Source organism: Durio zibethinus, chromosome 16 (genome assembly GCF_047325235.1).
Source record: "Durio zibethinus cultivar Kanyao isolate XHJ-2024 chromosome 16, ASM4732523v1, whole genome shotgun sequence".
NCBI lineage: Eukaryota > Viridiplantae > Streptophyta > Magnoliopsida > Malvales > Malvaceae > Durio > Durio zibethinus.
Genome location: NC_143177.1, coordinates 25,380,642 through 25,403,202, shown reverse-complemented (window position 1 = coordinate 25,403,202; position 22,561 = coordinate 25,380,642). Strand labels below are relative to the sequence as shown.

The following is a 22,561-nucleotide window of genomic DNA, read 5'->3' as shown; positions in this document are numbered from 1 at the left end:
TATATATATATGTCCAACAAATATTTTGAAAAATAAGAAACAATGATCATGGTAGCTGTGACATGGACGGAAAAAAAACATACTATATATAATAATAAATAATTTAAAAACTAAATGTAGCCAAATTAGTTACTTATCATTTACATATATGATGGCAATTTGTTAGTTTAGCTGATAATGTATTGATCATCCAATTAAGGTTGTAAATACAAGGACAAATTAAACTTCTTCTTCTTCTTCTTCTTTTTCTTCTTCTCCATAAAATAAAAAGTACAAGTCAACGAATAGTACATAGGTACATTTTTAATAATGTAATTATAAAAAGGTAGTAACCATTTGTTGATCTACAAATTCAAATTATAAAGGAAAGGTGGGGGAAGCTGCATGAAAATCTGGCTAAATGCATGATCAGGAGTTCATGTGAGTCAACAATTAATACATAAGTGCTTTTCTAATAATGTTATTATAAAAAAAGTAGTACCAACCATTTAAAGTATCGATTTTTAATTTGTTGATCTACAAATTCAAATTATATATAGTCCACATCGAATCAAAACAATAAATTAAAGCTGAAGACTTTTTTTTTTTTTTAATTTACTTGTAATGTTAGCTCTTGGCAAGCAATGATTAAGGACCATATATATTAATTGCTGTGTTGAAAGTTGAAACCCTACACAACATGATTAGAAATATTGAAATTAAAGGATTTTACATGTTGAAATATTAATGATATAATATGCAGTGTAGGGAAAACGTAAAAACAAATATAGTAGATGAGATAGCATTGACAAAACGAAACGAATACAGGCCAAGGAAACCATATTCTAAGGCCATCAAGTTGAACCCAAATTTAATTGCAGTTAACGAAATTTTTAATTAATGGAACATGCGCTGCATGCTCATTACTTCAAATTAAATTTGATTATTATTTATTTAAGACCAAATATTATAATAATAATAATAACAAGAATAATTATAATAATAATAATTCTGACAGCACATGTTTCGGAAATATCACAACTGTAGATTCGATGTTGGTAATGTAAATATATATATATATATATATATATGGCATAAGGTGAACTAAAGCGTACGGCGAGAGAATTCAGAGGTGACGGTAGGTTATCAGGCCGGCATGGCAATTCAATTATCTCCTCGGCTGATGCAATCCAAAACCCCTCTTGACCTTGTCTACTTTGTTTCATATCGTCAAATTAACTGCCCTGCCCTCTGGCTCGGCGCCGCCCCCCTCCTCTTTTTTTTTTCTTTTTTCTTTTTTATAATATAATATAATTAAATTATAATTTGTAGGAATAATTTTATTTATTTAATATGAATATATATTAATTTTTTAAAATTATATTTAAATCTTCAAATTTTATAACATATATAAAATTCTTAAATATTAACTTATCGTTAAAAAATAATTTTTTTTGTAAATAGTAAGAAAAAAATTATATCTTTTCTTTGAATATTTTTATTTACAATAATATTTATATATCTATAAAATTATATCAAATAAAAATAAATTATACCTTTCTTAAAAAAATAAAAATATATATTATTGAATGATAACTTAAATAATAAAATAAGTATTAACATACGTTCACTTTAGTATTTTTGATTAAATTATTATGTAAAATATGTGAAAATATGTGAAGAAATAAAAAAATATTATTTTTCATAAAATGAAACTATAATAACAATAACATATAGCTTGGAAAAAAGTTATAAGCAAAAAAAAAAATTGCAATAGTAATAAATATATTTTGGAAAAAAGTTACTATAAAAAATAAAAAAAATTTATATATAACACATAACATTTGAAGTTTTAAATTTGCGGAAGAATTCTTTAATGTCAATTATAATTAAATAGATAATTTTTAAATTAATTTTTTAAATTTTAAAATGGATATAATAAGTGATAAAGATAATGTTAAATTTTTTGCATCTATTGAAAATATAAATTTGATAATCAAAGTTCAAACAAATATAATCATTTTAATTATCTTATTATTAAAAAATTTAAGATAATTTTTTTTTAATTTTCCAAATTTTACATAAAATTTTGAATTTTTAATATTATATAAATTTCTTAAAAAGATCATTTTTTAAATCAAGATAAAAAAAAAGATTATTGAAAGATTTAGATAAACTTAATCTTTGCAAATTTTAAATATATTTAAAAATTTTTTATAATTAAATAATATTTTAAATAAGGTTATTTGGTAAACAACTAAAATTATTTATTAAAAAAATAAAATCAATATTTTATATTTTTAACTTTAAAAAATATATCTCTAAATTGATTTGATTTTTAATTATAATTTGAATAAATTTAAAATTATATAATTTGTAATTAAAAGAAATTATCTTATTTATTTAAAAAAAATTTTCTATGTGTTATTTAAAAGAGTTGTCCACGTAAACTTTCATGTGATAAATTTATTTATATACATTATTATAATATATATATATATATATATATATGCAGGAGCAGGAGGGTCACAACTCGTATGCGTCCAGAAAGTAAGAAAAGAAGAATTCACAGGTGATTGCCATTGTACGTGTCTCAGCTGATTGCCATCTAAAATCTAGAACCAAAGGTGTTTTAGGTGTGGAAGGAAGGATTGTTGCACTATCTATCTGTTGTTATATCGCGACCTAATAAAGCTTTGGCATGAATTAGAGTTTATAAGGGACAAGAGACAATACTAAAATCTACCAGGCTTGTTGGGTTTGTTGAAAATTGGGTAGCCAATTTGAAGTGACCTCATTATTTTAATGATCGTCCTAAAATATATTAATCTCATAAATTATTGTAGCTTTATTCGAAGTTAATGATGCCACCCGAACAAGAACCTTTTTCCTTGTCTTCATCCAACATCCTAATTGTGCTCAACGTTTGAGTTTGGGATTGTTTTATTGTTTAGAGTTGGGTTGGCAAGTCAGTATCGAAGAACCCGGACAAAGAAAGAACATAAAAGAAAGGCAACAAAGTCGAAATGGAGTCACCATTCAATGCAGATATATTGAAAGGCAAAGTAGCTTTGGGGACAGGAGGAGGCTCCGGAATTGGATACGAGATCTCATTGCAACTAGGGAAACATGGCGCTTCTATTGCCATCATAGGACGACGCAAACATGTTCTTGACTCTGCTGTTTTGATCATTCCCATGGCATCCCTGTAATATATTCCTTTTTCTTCGTTGCAATTCTACTCTATAGCCTCTTAATAGTATGTCTTTATTATTACTTTTTTTCCTTGGATGTTTGCTGTTGAAAATGTGAACACCAACTTTTCTCTTCTTGGATGTTCTTATTGCAGGCTATTGGACTTGAGGGAGATGTTAGAAAAAAGGATGATGCAACTAGAACTGTGCAGTCAACTTTTAAGCATTTTGGCAGGCTTGACATCCTTGTGAATTTCCTTGCGCCTGCTGAGGATTTATCTCCCAAAGGATTTCGAACAGGTTGTACATAAAATTTATAACTGCGGAAGGTTCTTTCCTTAAATTTTTCTAGCTGTTTTATTCAAAACCTTAAGGTACTTCTTCAGAGTTGAATGTATTATGGAATTGTTGTCTATTTGTAATTTGAAGGCTCCTCTTGTGTTCGAGATGCTGAGTTTCTTAAGTCAGTCCTATGATAAATAAAACTGAAGTGTGCAACAAGCTTATTAGAGTGTAAGAAATCATCATGATCTTAAAAATGAACTATAAACTATAGATCGATTGAGTATTAATCTCTAATTTTAATGTATTAAAATTCAACTTGATACATAAATTTTCACACTAATTTTAACTTATAAGATACTTTTTAAGAATAATAAAGCCATAAGATTCAATAGTCTGAAAACAGACTATCACATTTACGTGAATTGCCACACTAGATCTAGGAGATATCTTAGCCAAATGAATTCCAGTACTTTTACTATAAAAAAAGCATTTAGCCAGCTAGATAAGGACAAAATTAAAGTTAGCAAGGCATTCGTGCGACCTTTTTTGTACATGTCGCGCGATTTCCTAATCTTCCTCTCGCCAACTTGCGATTCCGCGCGACCCTATTTCGTAGTTGACTACACCATTTAAAAATTCGCATTTAAAAGGAAGAAACCATAATGAGTTCCACGAAATATCTTTAATTTTTATATTTCTTCATTGAAAATGTGTTTGATGAATAAAAATAAGATAGTGAAAACGTGAAGCAATCAGTTACCTCAACATTAAAGAAAAAGAGGTTTACCTTAATTTATACTACTTTGATTTTATTGGTAACCTCGCATGAATTGACTTTCCAATTTTCATACCCTATACGCAGAAAAAAAAAGAATCTTTTCTCATTTTAAATTGCCTTTTTTTTTTTTATCTTCTATATATAAATATATATTAATTATAAAATAAGATTTCTTCCATGGTTTCTTCCTTTGATAATTGGTCCACCCATCCAACGCACAAAAATTAGCCACAAGATTCAAAACCAATAGACCATATTAAACAAAAAACGCGACAGCGCAGAAGAATACCTAAATGCAGCGCATCGTAGCATATTCTCCTAATGGACGCGCGACTTTGTGCTTCATCCATCGATGTCGCGCTCTCTTTAATGGGCAATAGCGCGATAACACATCGAGATTATTATTAAAGAGTATATCTTATAGTATAATGAATTAATTATAATTTAAAATTATGTAAAAATAATTAAAATTTTAAATTAAATTTATATTTATAAATCATAATTTTTATTATAATTAAATAATTACAATATTATAGTAAAAAAATTATAAATAAAATGCTCATATTATTAAAGTTTAATTTTAATATATTATCAATGTATATATTTTAATTTTATATATTGTTTGTGAGTCAAATTAGATAATGATATCTTATTAATAAAGTAAATCAATGATGTTATTTAAATAAATTTTTTTAAAAATATTAATTATTTATATATTTATTTTAAGAATTAATATTTAATTATTAATAAAATAATATCATCTGATTCATTAATATTGTATAAAATTTATAAATTGATAATACATTAAATATAAATTTTTATTTATTATTATTATTATTATTATAAATGTTTATATATATATATATTAAATATTATGTTTATTTTTGACATATTGATACGATAATTTTTTATTTCATAAAAATTTTAAAAATTATCTCATATTTTATTTAATTTTTAAATTTTTAATATATTTTAAAAATATATGTCATTCTATTAAATTTATTATAGAATTTTGTGTCAAAAAAATTATTGTGAAATTTAAAATTTTGGATTAGATAAAATTTTATAAATGTATTTATGTATTTTTTTATTTTAAACATTTAAATAAAAATATTAAAATATTTATAAATTATAGCAGAATTTAAAAATTTTATATAGTTTAAATATGTGAAATGTGTTTATTAAATTAATGTACATAATTTTATTTTAAAATTATAATTTCATAAACTTGATATTGTAAAAGTTATGATAAAAATTTTTCATAATTTAATTATAATCATAAAATTCAAATTGAAATCAAATTTATCATTAAAAATTAAAATATTTAAAATAAAATACATAGATTTATTTATTATGTATGATAGTAAATCCCGTCCCCGTTTTTCGTGATGACTTTCGCATGAAAGTGAAGCCTAGTATAATACAAAATCAGAACTCCCTTTCGCTAATAATAATTTAATTAAATAGTGATATCTGATTTTTTTTAAAATAAAATTTTTATGTATTTATTTTAAAAATTTATATTTATTCATGAACGACGTGTCCATCTTTTGTAACTGAAAAATTATAATATTTTTTGCATACCTTATCTGATAATTAATAAATTATAGACATTTAATACATAAAATAAAATAAAATAATATTATTTTATATTTGATACGGATAAAGATTATGATAAAATAATATTTATTAATTAAAATTATTTTTTAAAAAATTTATTTAACTTAAATTATTGATATAATTATTAAAAATATAATAAAACATATAAATTTAATATCATAAATTAAAAATAATCATTTTTATTTTAAAAGATTTAAATCATCCTATATTAAAAAAATAGTTAATCTTTATTATAATTATACTAATTTTTTAAATATAAATTAAATATAATACAAAATAATTATTATTCTATCCTATTCATTATTGTGTACCAATCTTGTCCTATAAATACACCGCAGTTGGTAGAAACCTTTGTCAGCGAAACTAATGGCTCCATTCTCATTGCGTTGCCGACTTAGGGCTGGAGCTTTAACAAGGAAACGTTTCAAAACGAAGGCTAAGCATGTAACAATAATCTTCTCTGTTACTCCTGCTGTAATTTTTGTTACATTTCTGGCTCAGCTAGACTATATTGTTTAATACTTTGATCAGGACATGCAGGAAAGCTTCAAGAGATTGAAGTCAGAAATGGAGGAAATAAGCCAGGAACAAAAGAACATCAGAGAAGGCCACAGACTAATTAACAAAAAATTTGAAGCAATTGAATCTGAGGGCGAGGAATTGAAGAGAGAAACTATACTCATAATCCAGCAAAGTGCCAGAACCAAGATTAAACTGGCTCTCATGTTCCGCATATTGAAAGCTAGGGAAGCCGGTGAATTTAATACCGCTGCCGATCTCACTGAAATGCTCCGGTTGGTTGGTTGGTTTCATAATTATTTTGTTCAATATAGCTGATACTATCTCAATGTTGGTTATTTCCACAAAGGAAAGCTATTTAGAATAAAGTCATGATTCGATTGATGAATTGCTAGTTTAGTTTGGTTTATACTTGCTTTTTCTTAAAGGTTGTTGGATTATTTTGCTTAGGTGATGGCTGTAGAAATACCCTCAAATTCATATTTCTTTGCTGATTGTAAGGTCTTCCTTCTACAAAGGAAACCTATTTACAATGAATAAAGTTGTTTGAAGCATGACTCTATAGATGGCTTGCTAGTTTGATTAATTTCATCATCTCTAATTCTTCTTAATTTGATAGTCAAGCAGACAATTAGGCTTAATCTAGCCAGTTTAGATCGAAGTTGTTTCCAAGAACCAGAGAGAAACTAGTAGAAAAAAGAAGAAGCGGTTATATATTTATGAAACATGTAGCTCATTTTTTGTCTATCTAAAGATGATATTGCAAGAGATCCTTTTCTAGTAAAGAAAAAATAAATCCCTTGTCTTCTTTTCACTGTTTCCCTTCACTACATTTTGCTCCCATGGCCCTTATTTTAAGATACGGTGTTTGTGCAACATGGAAGACTCCCTTAATGCATATAGCACTGAACTGCCTTTTAAGTGTTCCAGATTTATTGTTTGTATGATATTTGTGGGTGCAACTGATACTGTTGAAACTTGACCAACTTTGTTTTGTTATGCAGTGAAATAGTACGAAGAGAGGAGGAAAAGGCAATCTGACAGCGCGCCCAGGATAAACTTCCTCTGCTCTGCTTCACCAAATATAAAGGAATAAACTTATGCGGGACAATTAAGTATTTGCTGTCTTTCATCGTGTGTTATTGACTACAACTTTATGTTTAATATAAAGGAATGCCTGATGTTAAACATTATATATACGGCTTAAAACCAACAAAGTTCAAATAAACTAGTGGCAAATTTGTGCTTCTTGTTTGCTTAGTCCTTGTAATATATAAACTGCTGTACTTGGATGAATATATATATATATATATATATATATATATTACTTTGTATTGTATCGTAGGAGTTGGGCTATTTGGGTTAGCGTGGTACACGCTTGGCTTGTGGATGAATTTATTTGAATAAAAATCAATGCAGAATGGTTAGAGCTGAGAACAAGTTATTTCGTGCAGGGGCGGGGAGGAGGGGCCACTGCTTCTCCCCAAACTCAATTACATGGTTGATTTGGGTTGTCCACCCACAATCGGTCTCTCTTTTTTTTTTTTTTTTTTTTAATTAATGGAAAATAGCGTATATGCACACTGATGTGCAGGCAAACGAGATTCAGTTTGTTCCCCAATGTCCACCACCTCAAAATTTATAGGAAATTTGTATTAATCATTCAATTAGATATCATGCTTAACAGTTTGTTCCCCAATGTCCACCACCTCTAAGTTTACATTTGATTTTTCCTTGAAAAACGCATGTTGCTTTTATTGCTTTATTTGAATGAAAATTTCAATTAAATATGAGATAAATTTAAAATTTTCATTAATAATGTATAATAGTAAATTATAAGATACATAGTTATCCGTTGATATTGACGTTTACGTGAATAATTTTTTTTTCCAACGATAAGTAAGAATTTTTAAAATTTTTATTTATAATGATACATAAGATGTTTTTTAATTTTAAATTATTTACCTAAAAAATATTTGAAAATTTATTTATTTATCAAAAAATTTCAAAATTTATGCAGTCTGGCCTTCCGTCTTTGGAAATGAAACTTATGTCAGCATTGAATATGAAGCTTCAGCGATGTTTAATCTACGAAATGTTGCGATTTCTGTACCTCTTCCTGCTCTTAGGGAGGCACAAAATGACAGGCAGATTGATGGCGAATGGAGGTAAATGGAAAATCATTTCAAGATATTACTGTAGATGGAAGCAAAATTGTGATTTTTTTAGCCCCGCGAGATTAACAAACCGAATTCAACTCAACCAAGCCTTAATCTTGAACGCTTTGCCTATATCTTCATAAGATGTTACTGACAAAGTTTGGACGTATCATGAAAATATGATGATGTTGTGTAACATAAAATGTTAAAGTTGGAAAAAGTTTACATGACACTTCATCTTTTTCGTTTTCTTGTTAGTCATGCAGGTATGACTCCAGAAATTCCATCTTAGAATGGTCCATGCTTCTCGTTGATAATTCTAACAGCAGCTCAGTCCATTTTTTTACACTGCAAAGCTTCTTGTGTCTGATATTTTTAATATGCTATTGGTTTACAAGTATTTGTTTCTACTGACTTATTAGCAGCGGATCGATGGAGTTTGTTGTGTCTCCGGCAGACTCATCAGTGTTCTTCCCCATTTCTGTCCGTTTTTCAGCCACTAGTACATACAGTGACCTGAAGGTTAGATATGCCATTTTATTTACATTTGGTTTTTTAAAGAGGGATATTCCAGTGCCTAAAGCCTGTGTTAGCTAAATTAGATCATTAGATTTCTTCTAATTACTTAAATCCCATAATCTTTCTCAATTTTAGATCTTTTAAATGCAAAAAAGGGTCTTCCATTACCCTGTCAAAATTATTGCCCCAGAATCACACTCTTATTGGAGAGAATTATTGATGCAGATAGTGAACATAATTCCCCTGAGAGGTGGAGCTTCTCGCCAGTACTCCCAGAGGACAAATTTGATTACAGAGAATTACCAAGTTGTGTGAATGATATACTCAAAGTGTAATTAATAGGTTGTGAGTTTCTGGTGCAGTTTCAGAGAAAAAGTTCAATTATTCAAACAGCTAATCCTTTTTGCATCTATGACAACGATAACACTCAAGGACTGATGACAATCAGAACTGGGAAAGGGTATTTGGTTCTTGTAATCAATCAAGGTTTGCTTATCACATAATTATTTCTAAGAAGTAGAATCTATATTAATTAAAAATTGTTGATTAAACCTAAACCAAAAAAAAAAAGAAAGAAAGATAATGAGGGAATTAATTAACTTGGTAGCATGAGGAGAAATGAATTGTGATTTAAAGATTAGCCAAATTGCCTTTAAAATTTGAGAAAAATGTGACCTCTCATTGAAACAGAAGTTGAAGTAAGTGTTTCATACTAATCTAAGTTGTGAGAAAGGAATAGAGAGAGGGACAAAACTGACATACAAATGTCACTCATTCAATGTTTTTTTCTGAGTGGTCCGGCCGGGGAAAATAGATTTAAGAAGAAGAGAGAAAATAAAAGCACTGTTATTACTCAAGGCAGAGAACATTCCCTTTTGCGTATAAAAAAATGAAGCGAAGTTAATTTGATTTGGAGATAATTTTGTGTAATAATTTCTTTCCATTTTTTTCTCTTTTGGGTCTTAATCAATATCACGTTCGTACAAAGTGACAAATGTCATGGCCCTTGTCATTTTCAGTACCCCACACACATTATTTTTTTAACACAAAATTTTGTAATGAAAGATATATACATATATATATATATATATAAAAATAATTTTTAGTCCAATTCCGATGAAATTTATAATAAAGAATCTTCTCTTGTTCAAATTTACGCAGATTTGTGAGATGGGATTGGGGATTTGGGAGTTTAGCTTCTATCCAGGACAAGAGAATTAGACAAGAGTCAAGCTGGTGTAAAGGTGCGGGTGAGATGCCATGCGGGCAGCTAAAGGATGAAAACTAGAAAAGCAACAAGACCCTCTTCTCCTTCACTTTCTCCTTACTCCCCACTCCCAACTCTTCCTTTATTTTCCATTATGGCTCGAAAGTCCTCTCTTTTCAAACATACCCTACTTGCCACCGTCTTCTTCCTCCTCGCCATCTACGCCTTCTTCACCATTTTCTTCCACGCCCCTCTCCCTACCTCCGATCCTTCTTCCGATGACGACAACGACGTCGGCATTTCCTCCCGGGAAAATCTTAATTTCCCCCTTACACAGACTGATGGCTCATATTTCCTCAACAAGGTTAAAGTTTATATGTATGATCTCCCTCACAATTTCACCTACGGGGTCATCCAACAGCATGGCCTCGCTCGTGGCGGATCCCCCGTTGCTGACGTTACCACCCTCAACTACCCGGGTCACCAGCACATGCACGAGTGGTTCCTCTTCTCCGATCTGGTCCGACCCCAATCGGACCGCCTTGGATCCCCTATAATTAAAGTCACTGACCCCGAGGAAGCTGACCTTTTCTACGTTCCCGTCTTTTCTTCATTGAGCTTGATTGTTAACGCGGGTCGGCCCCCGGGGTCGGGATCGGGTTACAGCGATGAGGAAATGCAGGAACAGCTGGTGGAGTGGCTCACGGGGCAGGAGTATTGGAAGAGGAATAACGGGTGGGATCACGTCATAATTGCGGGGGATCCGAATGCGCTTTATCGGGTCGTGGACAGGGTCAAGACTGCTGTTTTGTTAGTTTCGGATTTTGGGCGGTTGAGGCCGGATCAAGGGTCATTGGTAAAGGACGTGATAATCCCTTATTCGCATCGGATCAGTGCTTACACGGGAGATTTTGGGGTGCAACAGAGGAAAATCTTGATCTTTTTCATGGGGAATCGATATAGAAAAGAGGTAATCAATAGTTCATTACAACAATGTTTGAAATTTGTCTCTGTTGAGCAGGTTATGTCGTTATGATGTTTGTTTCCATGTTATTTATCCAAAAAAAAAAGATGTTTGTTTATTTGTTTGTTTCCATGTAATAGAATTAGAGGTTTTCGTTAGTTAGATGGATTTAGTTTGTTAGGTTTACGTGGGCATGAACATAGTTGGGCTAAGATGTGCTGAGCTCAATTGGAGATTTAGATAAGGAAATCACGAAGAAGAGGGAAAAAAATACAGTTTTGGAGTAATTACTAGCTTGTGCTTGCTTTTAGCCTGGTCTAGTTTATAGAGGCTATGTAAATGAGGGCATTGCCCTAAAATCTGATGGAGACTCATCTTCATCTCCTGTTTTCACCACTATCTTAAAATTGGGGCTTAATTTGACTGATGCCATATACATAGAGCTGTAATGCATGTCTACCTCATGCTCATCACTGACTACCTTTTTATTTGTCATAATTTGCTGTGTTACCTTTCCAAAAGCTTTTACTTTTGCTCTGAATGATTTTTGCATCCAATCCACAAGTGCCCTGTTGAGTACAAAGTTTTTCCCTAATTGCTAGCTTAAATGCCTGTTCTTGACTTTTTTTTTTTTTTGCAATTAAGAATTATATTACAGCTCCTCATTGATGCAGATGTTAGTTTGAAATCACATACTATGCTGAAGCAGTCTCACATGAATGACTAGCTTAACGAGATATGTTGATCATAGCACTTGCAGGATAATCATTTTGGATGGACTTATATTCATCATCTAATTTTTTTGTTTGTGGATTCCTTTATTCTACTGATTTTTTTTTTAATTTTTGTAGGGAGGCAAAATTCGTGATTTGCTTTTCCAAATACTTGAAAAGGAAGAGGATGTTGTAATAAAACATGGAACACAATCCAGAGAGAACCGAAGAGCAGCTTCACGTGGGATGCACACATCAAAGTTCTGTTTGAATCCTGCAGGCGATACTCCATCAGCTTGCAGACTCTTTGATTCTATCGTTAGCTTGTGTGTCCCAGTGATAGTTAGTGATAGCATTGAATTGCCTTTTGAAGATATTATAGACTACAAAAAGTTTGCAGTATTTGTGGAAACTACAGCTGCACTAAAACCAGGATATCTTGTTTCATTGCTAAGAAAAGTACCTGCAGAGAAAATAATTGAATATCAGAAAGCAATGAAAGAGGTTTGTACTATTTTCATTTCCTTTGGGTTTTTTTTTTTTTTTTTTTTTATCATTCTCATTAAAATACTCCATTATTGAGAAGTAATAACATTGATTTTTATCTATAAATTGGACAACCAAACTTTCATTTAACTACATATATAGATATATATATGCATTTTTATATATATACACTATATGCATTTTACATCTTGCGTTCTGTTTAGCAAATGTCTCTTGTTAGAAGAAAGGGTTATGTTTATCCATGGCTGTGTAAGGTCAGAAGAAGAGATACTAAGTGGAGTGTTGCTGGGCTGGACTGTGGTAGTAAAATTCTTATTTACTTTCCCTTTCTATTTGTTCTCATGCATCTATAAATAGTTCTCAGTGATCACAAAATCACAATTTTATTCTAAATGTCTGTTAACTGAGTTCTGTTCTCGTCAACCAAAAAAATGAGTTATGTTCTCAATTTAAATTTTGTGGGTTCAGGTGAAACGCTACTACGACTATACCGATCCAAATGGAACAGTTAATGAAATATGGAGGCAAGTCTCACAAAAGCTACCTCTTATCAAACTTATGATTAATCGTGACAAGCGGCTTGTCAGGAAGGATTTGAGTGAACCGAATTGCTCTTGTCTCTGTTCAAACCAGACAGGAATAATCAGTTCCTTATGATAACATGTATTTTTTGGCGATCATTGAACTGTTAAATGGCTGTCCCTGAATATCATCGAGAAGATAATCCAATGGACCCTAGCAGGTTTGAGGAATAATTAATGATACTGACCCATTTGCTTTTGGGGGTGAGTTTTTCTCCCACCGCGGATGGTAGTGAAATTTGCCTTCGCACAAGGCTTTCTTGCATACGATGTTGTAGAGTAGATTGAGATTTTGATTATAGCAGCAATTGTAATTGACTTTTAAATGGTAGAAATAAAAAATATCAGTGATTCTTTTACTTCAGCTTGCAATCTTTTGATTAAGAAAATCAAATTAAGTTAGTTGAATGGAAATTTACCTTATACTCTGTATTGAAATAATCCCAATGACTAAAAGGCTATCGTTTTACTTATTTCCCCTTTTATATTCTCTTTTGTGCTTGAATGCTGACATCAAACGGTCAGTACCAATTGCATATAATTGCACAATAACCTCGTAAGCTTTTGTTCAGGATCTAATCTAACCTGATCACCAAGTTTACAAACACAGAAGCCAATGCAAATCGCGGAAGAATTAATTTCACATAAATAATGAAAACAAAAAAAAAAAAGGGCAAATTTCTCATCTCTTTAAAGTTTTAGATTCAAAGTACATTAGGCCGCTTCAAACGGTAGAAATGAGGATATAAAAGAAGAGAGACTGAGAGAGCACAAAGGAAATGACATAAAAGTTTCAGCATCAGCATACAACTACTTAACCAGGCGGCCATTTCATCTGTCTCCCACCTAGGACATGCAAGTGAAGATGATAAACTGATTGACCTGAAGAGAAAGAGAGAGAGAGAGAGAGAGAGAGAGAGAGAGAGACATGAGTATGAACTGCAAAACAAGTCCAAACTATGGAGACAAGATGATAACTCACAAGCAGTTGGACCATTATTGATAACAACTCGAAACCCATCAAGAATGCCTTCTTTTTGAGCAACAATTCTAGCAGCATAAAGAAGTTGACCCAGTATTTCTCCATGCCTTGGTTCAGCCTGACAAGTTAGAAACCAGAAACTAAGATTAGAGTAGTATTCCATCTTGGAAATCAGGGAAAAGAATTTCTACAGGGCAGCAATCTCAATTACACTCTTCAATGAGAATCCAAACCAGGTTTATGGATCTGGTATGCAAGTAGTACTTAATCGGTTCATCTGCCTCGTGGACCCATGGTTAATATGTAGAAAAGTAGAAAAAAATTTAAAAGGGAAAACCTATCAAATAGAATAGCTAATTTCACATAATATTGTTCAGATGATCTAGTCAACTAGCGAAGTCATGTAACACAAAATACAACAAATTAGATAGACAGATATAGGAGTATAATTAAATATAACTAGAACACACCTCTCCAAGCTGTGTCAGTCCATCCCTAAACTTTGGAATGACTAAAACATGAACAGGAGCCTGTGGATCGATGTCCTTGAATGCTAAGACTTTATCGTCTTCATACACAATGGTTGAAGGAATTTCCTTTGCTATGATCTTGTCAAATCTTATTGAAAGGGAAAAAAGAATCACTATTAATACAAATAAGTATACAGCATAGACCCCTTTGCCTATGTTCAACTCTTAATTCAAGGATTTTAATACTTAACATCAATGTGGTTTCCCCCCTTCTTCCATATCTCATGGAGAGGTTATCAGCACAATCATTTCTTTGTCTACAACCTCTATGTCCTGTTTAGCACTATAAATAGCCTGCTTAAAACTTAAAAGTCATTCCCAAGGTTTTGATTTTTCTAAAATTCCTTCAATTCAACAAAATAATACATAACAAATTCAACGCTGGTACTGGAATGTGAAATCGAACCAGGGAATTATGGATTTTACATGGTTGGAGCTCCACTATCAGCAATGATTGCAGCTGCCTTCGCCGCAGCCTCTTCGTCATCTGTAGCACTAACACGACATAGATATCTACAGAGAGCGATTCATAGATATCAAGAAAATTCAATGGAAAATTAACATAATTTTTTACAGTTTTTCTTCGCTTCAGTTGTTTGCGAGACCACAGAAGGAAATTGAACATAAAAAAACAACAATTACAAACCCAATTGAACATCCATTTTACCCCATTTTCATTGATCAGCCAATTGATAACTAAAATAATATCAGCGATAAGCAATTAAATGCTGAAAAGAAAAGAACTCCCTTGTCTGCTACCAACCAAAAGAAGGCAGGCAACGAAAATAATACCTGCGCGAGTGATTTGCAGTTAGAAAATTTATGAAGCTGGGATAAGAAGAGGGTCCTGGTGGGGCTCTCACACTTGCAACAATACTTCCAGTCGTTGCATAATTACTGTTCAAATCAAACACCCAGAATCAGCCATAGATACATATATACATATACAGAAAATAAAAACAGAGAGAGTACCGAAGAAGAGAGAAAGAGATCAAAGCAGCCATAGATTTTTGGGCTGATATCATTTTCCGTTTCTCTCAAAAGTTTTACTAAACCGAAACTGTGAAAGTGAACAAAAAAAGGTATTAGTTTGGCCAACTGGCGAGTTCTGATGATGGGTATTGTCTGATCTGATCCGGGCCATTGAATTTGTGGGCCATTCCAATCCTCTGCCTTTTGTAACATCCAAGTTTAACAAGTTGGTGTGGTTCTGATTAAAACCGCGTTATCACATCAGAACAAAACACACCATACCATATTTTGGTACATATAACAAAACCTTCAAGATTGAATTTGTAGATTAAAGAAGATACAGAAAGAAAAGAGGTTGAAAAAATGGCCAACTTTGTTCTGCAACTCCAACTGCCAAACAGCCACTTGAGAAGCTTCTCTGTTTATGCTTCATCTAACGGTACTTTGCTTTTCTCTGTTCTCTACGTTAATTAAGTTGGATTTTTTCTGCTTTAATCCAACATTTCTGGTGAGATTAAGATGTTATCTGCTCAAAGTAATAGCCTTATTACTGAAATTGGTATAAAAGAATAACTAGTGCTAATTCATAAATTTATATTTGTGGTATTTGATTTGGTTCTTGCCTGTTTGAATTGAATGAATAAAGGGGCTCCTCCGGGTTCTGGTTCACAAAACGGGGGCCCTGTGGTTTTGGAGCTTCCACTTGATAAGATTAGGAGACCCCTAATGCGCACCAGAGCAAATGATCCAAACAAAGTTCAGGAACTCATGGACAGCATTCGAGAAATTGGACTTCAAATACCTGTAAGCCTTCTATTTTTTTAAAAGAAAATGGCAACCTTTTAGACTTAAGAATGCTTTAGGTATGGGTAGAACAATTCTTGGATATATATATACTTATATAGATCCCGGATTATGAAGAATAACCTTGAAAGTTCTATCATTTAAGTATCTTTTTACGCACATCAGACTCAGTGTTATGGTATTTTGTCTCGTATAAGAGCTAAATCCCACCAAGAGTATATCCAAATCGATGAACCATCTTTCCCAAAGATAGAGGTCCAGCCAGGGTACTTTGACTTGGCATTTTAAGATGGAGAAGCCTACATAAAAGGGTTTTGAGACATAAAACTGGCAAAGTATAATACCAACAGAATACTATGATTTCCTTTCAAATTTCATTTCTTGGTTTCTAATGACATGTGCCTTTATCTTGTTGAACTCCAACTCTTTTGTCTGATAATCAATGCAATTGCAGATTGATGTGCTTGAAGTTGATGGAGTTTACTATGGTATGTGCTCATGTACTTATTTTGAACTGCTTGGGTCTTGTCTACTTCTGGAAGTAATTTTCAAAGGGAACATATTCCGCATAGCCAAATTTGTAATATATCTGTATATCATAGGCTTCAATGTTTGTCCGTGTTTCTAATAACTTGGAGAGTGAGACTTATCTTTAGTTCTTTTAATTTCTATGCATTTGAATTGTACAGGTTTCTCTGGTTGTCATCGTTATGAGGCTCACCAGCGCCTTGGGCTCCCAACAATCCGTTGCAAAGTTCGACGAGGAACCAAAGAAACTCTCAGGTTTTGGTTTCTTCAGTTTTTGCTCATAATCAATCTGTTTTGCCTTCAAGCTCTAATTAAAGCCATGCTCTTTAATTTTATCTTCATTTTGCAGGCACCATCTTCGCTGAGTGGTGGTATATGCTCTTAAGGTGCGTTCACAACTTCGATTATGAACTTCTCAGTTTGTTGCAAGTTCAATATATGTATATTCTCAATCACAGCCAATAAATCACATCAACTTTATCACAAATGGGTAATAGCTTGCTGATGAGTTTATCATAACATTAGTAGGAGTAGTGATAAAAATAATTTGGGCAAATGATACCGATAAATGATGACGAAGTGGCCGGTGGTTCTAATGATGCAGTGGTAGTGTTAATAGTGGTGGTCAAAACATCATTGCTCGGTTTAAGTCACAAACGTTATTATTAATGGGAATAACAAGTTATTAGTAGTACCAGAGCATTGACAGAGCTGTATTGATTTGTTTAGCGACTTTCAAAGTGCTAGCCATTGATATCAGAAAACTAATTCGTCAAAATTGACAAATCCGATACACCAGTTGGATAAATTTCATAGAAGGGGATATATGGAGCTGCCTGCCGGCTACAGGGGATACTGAAAAAAGGTGCGAGGGGGCGAGGGAAGGACTCAGGAGTCTGCATGACGAAAGTGAAGACCTAACCTGATATAATCCATGCCCAAAAAGAATGTACTGTTACATGGAAGCAATTCGTTATATTTGATTCCGCTCATCCAGAGCAACTATAATGCAACGAAATTGAAAAGAAAGGAGAGTAGCCAATTCAAGAAAAAGGAAAAGCAAGAAGAGACAACTACCTCTATGCCCCAAGGTGACAGAAACGGCATAAGCTAACTTATCAATCCCAGCTTGTAGTGCCTCTCTGCAATCTATCCCGAAAGATATCCTCTTTGGATCTGCTCTCACCATCAAACTTCTAACCATCAGCGGTTTTCATGGCAGCCCACTTGCTCTTCTACTCCCATCAACGTTCTGCAGTGGTAGCCACATAATCATACGAACGTAAACATGCATAGATAAAAAATAAAAAAAAATAAAAAAAAAAAGAGGAGAAGGACTTACAGTTAGAGAGAAAAATGCAATTTGAGGGATTTGTGAAAGTGAGGATGAGACAGACATATCTCTCCAACTCTTTCGTGGGTCTTTAAGGTTTCAGATTTTTAATTAATTGGAAAAGGCCACAAGCATAGCATAGGTGGTTATATACTTTTTATAGGCTTATGAAATAAAATTTTTTGTAAGAGCTTAATTCTCATGGTATATTTAAAATTGGAAGAAAAGAAAAAGCTTTCATTAAATTTAATTGAAAATTAAAATATTTAATTTAATGTATTGAAAGAAGAAATTTGCTTAAAACATTCTTTAAGATTATCATAAGAACCGCTCAAAATGGTTTATTAGAAGAAATAATTATCCACAAAACACTATTTATTGTGCATTATTAGTCTAATACTATTGTAAAATTGCCTGGTCTTTTCTCAAAAAAGAAAGAAAGAAACAAAAAGAAGGGTTAAGAGCTACCATGGCAAAGACCATAGCAACATTATGAACATAAAAGATGAGAAGGCATGAAGCCCTCAACCATTTCATCATCAATCGTGGTTGGTGGATACAACATCAACTCGCCCAAATTTCGCTTTTTAACTCAACTTGAATCATCATGAATTGTCATTGTTTCAAATGCTTACCAGCACCATTTCCATTACCAAAACCCAAATTTTGCCACACTCCGGATAGTTAAATCATTTCCAAAACCAAAATCATTGTTCTTTGATCTAGCTTAAGAAAACATGACACCAATTCAAAACCCAATACAATGTAAGGTGACATGAAATTGCACGGCCTGATAGAAACATCAACAAGAAAGCTACATTTCTCAACCGGTCCACTTCCAGGGTATAGCAATTATCATTCTCTGCGCAGAATGCATCATCTGGTCAGTGCTTTGAATCTTCTTCCTCACAGAACTTGGAGTACGCTTCTGAGTCCATTAAGTTTTTCAACTCCCCGGCATCCTTCATCTCAACCTTTATAATCCATCCATTCTCATATGGACTTGAGTTAACCTAAATTGTGATGAACAAATATTGCGGACATAAGCAAAAGAGAATACATATTACTAAAAGGAAGCCTAATAAAGCAATTAAAAGACACTTAAAACACCCAAATAATCCTTTAAGGCTGTGTAAACAGGACACTTCAGAGAATGAGAAGCAAAAACTCAGTTCAGAAGGCACACTTGCCCATTTAGTGTAACGGAATTAAAAAAAAAAATTAAAAGAAATAGTATAGGATAGGTTAAAAGTGCTAACCAAAGCAGGAGAGTTGTTAAGCTCTTCATTAACTTCAACCACTTTTCCTGAAACAGGAGAATTAACATCACTAGTAGCCTTGACACTTTCAACTGCACCAAAACTGTCACCCTGCTTTACAGCGGCTCCCACTTCTGGTAACTCAACATACACAACATCACCTAAATGATCTTGAGCATGATCAGTTATACCAATTGTGGCAGAATTACCATTAACCTTCACCCACTCATGAGAATCAGCATATTTCAGATCCTTTAAAGCTGCAGGAATATGGAAGAAAGGTATTAGCTAGACCAAAACGAACAACAAGCTAAAACAAAGGAAAATAGATAAAGTAGCTGCAACTCTAGTCTCTAGACACAAATAAAACTCCAAATTGCAGCTGATTACGGGATCAAAAGAATTGAATATCCTTTTCACACAGGCATCATAGGGAGTATGAAGTAGAACATACCTATGACAAAATATCATAATGAAACTCATCGTTTACTTTAACAAAATTTCTCCATTAAGATGTCGTGCTCTTAGGTGCTTTCTTATTCCCTTCAAAGAACAATGAATCATTCTTCCATAGAGAGCAAAGTTATCATAGTGAACACAGTCACATACTGCTAAGGCTTTTTAATTCCATATGTAAAGCTCAATTCTACAGATAAGTCACCACTGGACTCTAAAATTGAGAAGTTCATAACCCTAAGATGACAGATGCATACTCACCACAGGTTGACGAAATAAGCATAACAAGAATCTCAAACGCTTAGACTCCTTTCATTTTCTGCTAATTTGCTATTGCAAATTCTGATATATTTAACAATATATATCACTAGCCAAACATCCAATAATATCACTTGACTCTGCTTAACAACAGACTGCACCTAATGGTTATGGGAGCGTATAGCATGATGAATCATATCATGAATATAAATACCAAAATGGATTAATACATGATCCAATCTACATATATTACATCCAATTAATCATTTGCACTAAATTGGTGCTATTCCCCAGATGTGGCCAGCTATACCAACCCTCGATCTCATTCTATTTGTTCTGTTACAACAACAGCTGATATTAAGAAAAGAGGACTGCACAAAAGAGGGAGGTGGTTATTGGCAATAGTGCATACAAAGATGTGTATACAGTTTCAGTTGGTTGCACTGCTATGTCCCTGTTTCTTGACAATCTTTTTTCATCTACAAATAAGGGAATGATCGGGACAATCTCTGACATCATTATTTTCATGAGAAAGGCACTATAATTGCTTCAACCACCTGCACCAATAGTTACCAGTTGTCACTATCCCCTTTGTCATCACCACCTGATCAGCATCACTCCTAACGCTCTAGTGTCAAGTATTTAGCATGTATAAAACTCTACAAAAGCTGTCTAGAGAAGAAAAAATAAATAAATAAAAATTAAAACACTTTGGGCTCTTTTCTTAATTAAGGATGTCAATCTTACACATACCCAATGGAGAATGTAACTTTTTACCCAAATAAGGATGAAGATGATATTATATTGTGGGTATGGGAATGGATATGAATTTAAATTTTATTGGGTATAGGAAATGGGGACGGGTAATCTAACACCTGTCTCATATCCGTACCCTACATATATATTTATATGTATTTAGTAAATAAAATTTTTGTTAAATAATATAAATTATTATTTTAAATTAATTAGAATTAATATATTTTTATTGAAAAATATATATATTAATATATACTTATAAAAAATTACTTAAATATACAAAATAAAAATAAAAAACTAAAAATTTAAATTTCGGTTTTTATTTTTTTAAAAGGCTATTGTTATGGAAATTACCCATATCCATTAAATACCGTAGAGATGAGAATGAAAACAAATTTAAAATACTTATTGGGTCTGAGAACGGGGATAAATATAATATAAAAATCTGGAATGGGGACGGGGAATGCTCTACCTTCCCCATTTCCTACCCCTTGACATCCCTATTCTTAATCTTTAAGATGTTTTCTAAAATCAAAATTGAAAGAAAAGCGTAATAGCTGTGAATCAATGACTGAACAGGATTGATCAGAAAAGAAATCCTAGATTATGGAAATGTGGGGCACAATATCTTTGACAAAAACAGAAATCCAAAAACTACTATGCATTACCATAAGAAAAGAACAACATGGTCACATAAATCAAATCTTTTTTTTTTTTTCTAAAAGGTAAAACCTTGGATCAATCAGAAAAATGAGGTCCCGATTTCCATCAACAGCCAAAACCATTTTTTGTATCAGTATCCTCATGATCATTCAACAAACATAAAGAAACAAAATTAAGAAACCATGAAAACAATAAAAAGGAGAGAGAGAAGAAAAGTTAGTGGGGGGGTAAGGGGTTACCGGTGGAAAAGCCTCTCTGGAACACTGAGATCCTGAGGTAAGAAGCCGCCCTTGAAGCCCACAACATTCTTGAAGCCATTTCTAATGTAAATATCGACAAACCCTTCAACACTATTCTTATGTTTCAATCCAACCTGCGAGCTGCTTGCCTTTCTCCTAGGCTCCTACCAGTGGGGCGATGCAAAATATGCAGCTGCCAGAGTTTTGTTTTGAACATATTTTGGTGGGGGTTGGTGACTGCCTTGTTTTGTTTTTATTCAACTAGGGTTAGGAATGTAAATTTAATTCAAATTTTTGAAAAATTCAATTTGTTATTTGATGAAAGATAAATTTGAGCATTAAAATTTGATATGACAATGATAATAGATATGATTTTTATAGGATATAGAGATTAAGATGAGTAATACAGTATTTATATTCATATTTTATATTATATATGTTAAATAAATAATTTTTTATTTAATAATATAAATTTTATTTTAAATTAATTAAATTTAATAAATTTTTATTTAAAAAATGATATTTATAAAAATTATATAAATATATAAAATTAAATTAAAAATAAAAAAATTTATGGAAACAAAATTCCAGTATTTATTAAATCTTGATAAAAATAAATTTAAAATTATTATTTAATAGAAAAATAAATGTAATACAAAAAATAAAAATAAAAATAAAAATAAAATACTCTACCAATTTCTTAGCTTTAAGTACCTACCATCCATCCCAAAGCGGTGCAAGTGTGGCGTTTTTATT

At 32.0% G+C, this 22,561-nt stretch overlaps 6 protein-coding genes across 9 annotated transcripts; 4 read left to right on the top strand and 2 right to left on the bottom strand.

Annotated features, from left to right (window-relative positions):
- Positions 1-3,005: 3,005 nt before the first annotated feature.
- LOC111298443 (peroxisomal 2,4-dienoyl-CoA reductase [(3E)-enoyl-CoA-producing]-like) lies at positions 3,006-3,649 on the top strand. Its single transcript, XM_089744980.1, has 4 exons — positions 3,006-3,187; positions 3,229-3,238; positions 3,329-3,473; positions 3,603-3,649. Exons 1-4 carry the CDS (start codon positions 3,006-3,008, stop codon positions 3,647-3,649), a joined length of 384 nt encoding a protein of 127 aa, XP_089601106.1.
- Positions 3,650-6,162: 2,513 nt separating this feature from the next.
- Positions 6,163-7,622, top strand: LOC111298789 (uncharacterized). 3 transcript variants are annotated; one of them, XM_022893519.2, is made up of 3 exons: positions 6,163-6,300; positions 6,397-6,650; positions 7,380-7,622. In XM_022893519.2, exons 1-3 carry the CDS (start codon positions 6,223-6,225, stop codon positions 7,414-7,416), a joined length of 369 nt encoding a protein of 122 aa, XP_022749254.1. In that variant the 5' UTR covers positions 6,163-6,222; the 3' UTR covers positions 7,417-7,622. The 3 variants fall into 3 exon arrangements, with proteins under 3 accessions (XP_022749254.1, XP_022749253.1, XP_022749255.1); XM_022893518.2 differs by having other exon boundaries at positions 6,388-6,650; XM_022893520.2 differs by having other exon boundaries at positions 6,388-6,658.
- A 2,539-nt stretch (positions 7,623-10,161) lies between these two features.
- LOC111298224 (putative arabinosyltransferase ARAD1) lies at positions 10,162-13,384 on the top strand. The gene is made up of 3 exons (XM_022893006.2): positions 10,162-11,230; positions 12,076-12,441; positions 12,913-13,384. Exons 1-3 carry the CDS (start codon positions 10,331-10,333, stop codon positions 13,099-13,101), a joined length of 1,455 nt encoding a protein of 484 aa, XP_022748741.2. The 5' UTR covers positions 10,162-10,330; the 3' UTR covers positions 13,102-13,384.
- A 293-nt stretch (positions 13,385-13,677) lies between these two features.
- LOC111298225 (HISTIDINE TRIAD NUCLEOTIDE-BINDING 2) lies at positions 13,678-15,648 on the bottom strand. 2 transcript variants are annotated; one of them, XM_022893007.2, is made up of 6 exons: positions 15,510-15,648; positions 15,330-15,434; positions 14,964-15,050; positions 14,478-14,625; positions 14,008-14,125; positions 13,678-13,907 (listed from the first exon to the last, which is right to left on the bottom strand). In XM_022893007.2, exons 1-6 carry the CDS (start codon positions 15,560-15,562, stop codon positions 13,840-13,842), a joined length of 579 nt encoding a protein of 192 aa, XP_022748742.2. In that variant the 5' UTR covers positions 15,563-15,648; the 3' UTR covers positions 13,678-13,839. The 2 variants fall into 2 exon arrangements, with proteins under 2 accessions (XP_022748742.2, XP_022748743.1); XM_022893008.2 differs by lacking the exon at positions 14,964-15,050.
- Positions 15,649-15,697: 49 nt separating this feature from the next.
- SRX (sulfiredoxin) lies at positions 15,698-17,532 on the top strand. Its single transcript, XM_022893010.2, has 5 exons — positions 15,698-15,948; positions 16,156-16,313; positions 16,768-16,801; positions 17,003-17,096; positions 17,191-17,532. The coding sequence occupies exons 1-5, from the start codon at positions 15,873-15,875 to the stop codon at positions 17,204-17,206; spliced, it is 378 nt and encodes a 125-aa protein (XP_022748745.1). The 5' UTR covers positions 15,698-15,872; the 3' UTR covers positions 17,207-17,532.
- A 1,260-nt stretch (positions 17,533-18,792) lies between these two features.
- LOC111298226 (glycine cleavage system H protein 2, mitochondrial-like) lies at positions 18,793-22,193 on the bottom strand. The gene is made up of 3 exons (XM_022893009.2): positions 21,806-22,193; positions 19,434-19,693; positions 18,793-19,187 (listed from the first exon to the last, which is right to left on the bottom strand). Exons 1-3 carry the CDS (start codon positions 21,882-21,884, stop codon positions 19,059-19,061), a joined length of 468 nt encoding a protein of 155 aa, XP_022748744.2. The 5' UTR covers positions 21,885-22,193; the 3' UTR covers positions 18,793-19,058.
- Between the last annotated feature and the right edge of the window lie 368 nt (positions 22,194-22,561).

Excerpts from the sequence above, each read along its gene's own strand:
- LOC111298225 (XM_022893007.2), bottom strand. The coding sequence starts at position 15,562 with ATGATATCAGCCCAAAAATCTATGGCTGCTTTGATCTCTTTCTCTCTT. Across the intron at positions 15,051-15,329 it reads ACTGCAAATCACTCGCGCAG|ATATCTATGTCGTGTTAGTG; the intron begins GTATTATTTTCG and ends CGCTCTCTGTAG. Across the intron at positions 13,908-14,007 it reads CAATAATGGTCCAACTGCTT|GTCAATCAGTTTATCATCTT; the intron begins GTGAGTTATCAT and ends CTTTCTCTTCAG.
- SRX (XM_022893010.2), top strand. The coding sequence starts at position 15,873 with ATGGCCAACTTTGTTCTGCAACTCCAACTGCCAAACAGCCACTTGAGA. Across the intron at positions 15,949-16,155 it reads TGTTTATGCTTCATCTAACG|GGGCTCCTCCGGGTTCTGGT; the intron begins GTACTTTGCTTT and ends GAATGAATAAAG. Across the intron at positions 16,314-16,767 it reads AAATTGGACTTCAAATACCT|ATTGATGTGCTTGAAGTTGA; the intron begins GTAAGCCTTCTA and ends ATGCAATTGCAG.
- LOC111298443 (XM_089744980.1), top strand. The coding sequence starts at position 3,006 with ATGGAGTCACCATTCAATGCAGATATATTGAAAGGCAAAGTAGCTTTG. Across the intron at positions 3,474-3,602 it reads TCCCAAAGGATTTCGAACAG|GCTCCTCTTGTGTTCGAGAT; the intron begins GTTGTACATAAA and ends TGTAATTTGAAG.
- LOC111298224 (XM_022893006.2), top strand. The coding sequence starts at position 10,331 with ATGAAAACTAGAAAAGCAACAAGACCCTCTTCTCCTTCACTTTCTCCT. Across the intron at positions 11,231-12,075 it reads GGAATCGATATAGAAAAGAG|GGAGGCAAAATTCGTGATTT; the intron begins GTAATCAATAGT and ends TAATTTTTGTAG. Across the intron at positions 12,442-12,912 it reads ATCAGAAAGCAATGAAAGAG|GTGAAACGCTACTACGACTA; the intron begins GTTTGTACTATT and ends TTGTGGGTTCAG.
- LOC111298789 (XM_022893518.2), top strand. The coding sequence starts at position 6,223 with ATGGCTCCATTCTCATTGCGTTGCCGACTTAGGGCTGGAGCTTTAACA. Across the intron at positions 6,301-6,387 it reads TCAAAACGAAGGCTAAGCAT|GACATGCAGGAAAGCTTCAA; the intron begins GTAACAATAATC and ends TACTTTGATCAG. Across the intron at positions 6,651-7,379 it reads GATCTCACTGAAATGCTCCG|TGAAATAGTACGAAGAGAGG; the intron begins GTTGGTTGGTTG and ends TTTGTTATGCAG.
- LOC111298226 (XM_022893009.2), bottom strand. The coding sequence starts at position 21,884 with ATGGCTTCAAGAATGTTGTGGGCTTCAAGGGCGGCTTCTTACCTCAGG. Across the intron at positions 19,694-21,805 it reads CCAGAGAGGCTTTTCCACCG|CTTTAAAGGATCTGAAATAT; the intron begins GTAACCCCTTAC and ends ATATTCCTGCAG. Across the intron at positions 19,188-19,433 it reads TTAACAACTCTCCTGCTTTG|GTTAACTCAAGTCCATATGA; the intron begins GTTAGCACTTTT and ends ATCACAATTTAG.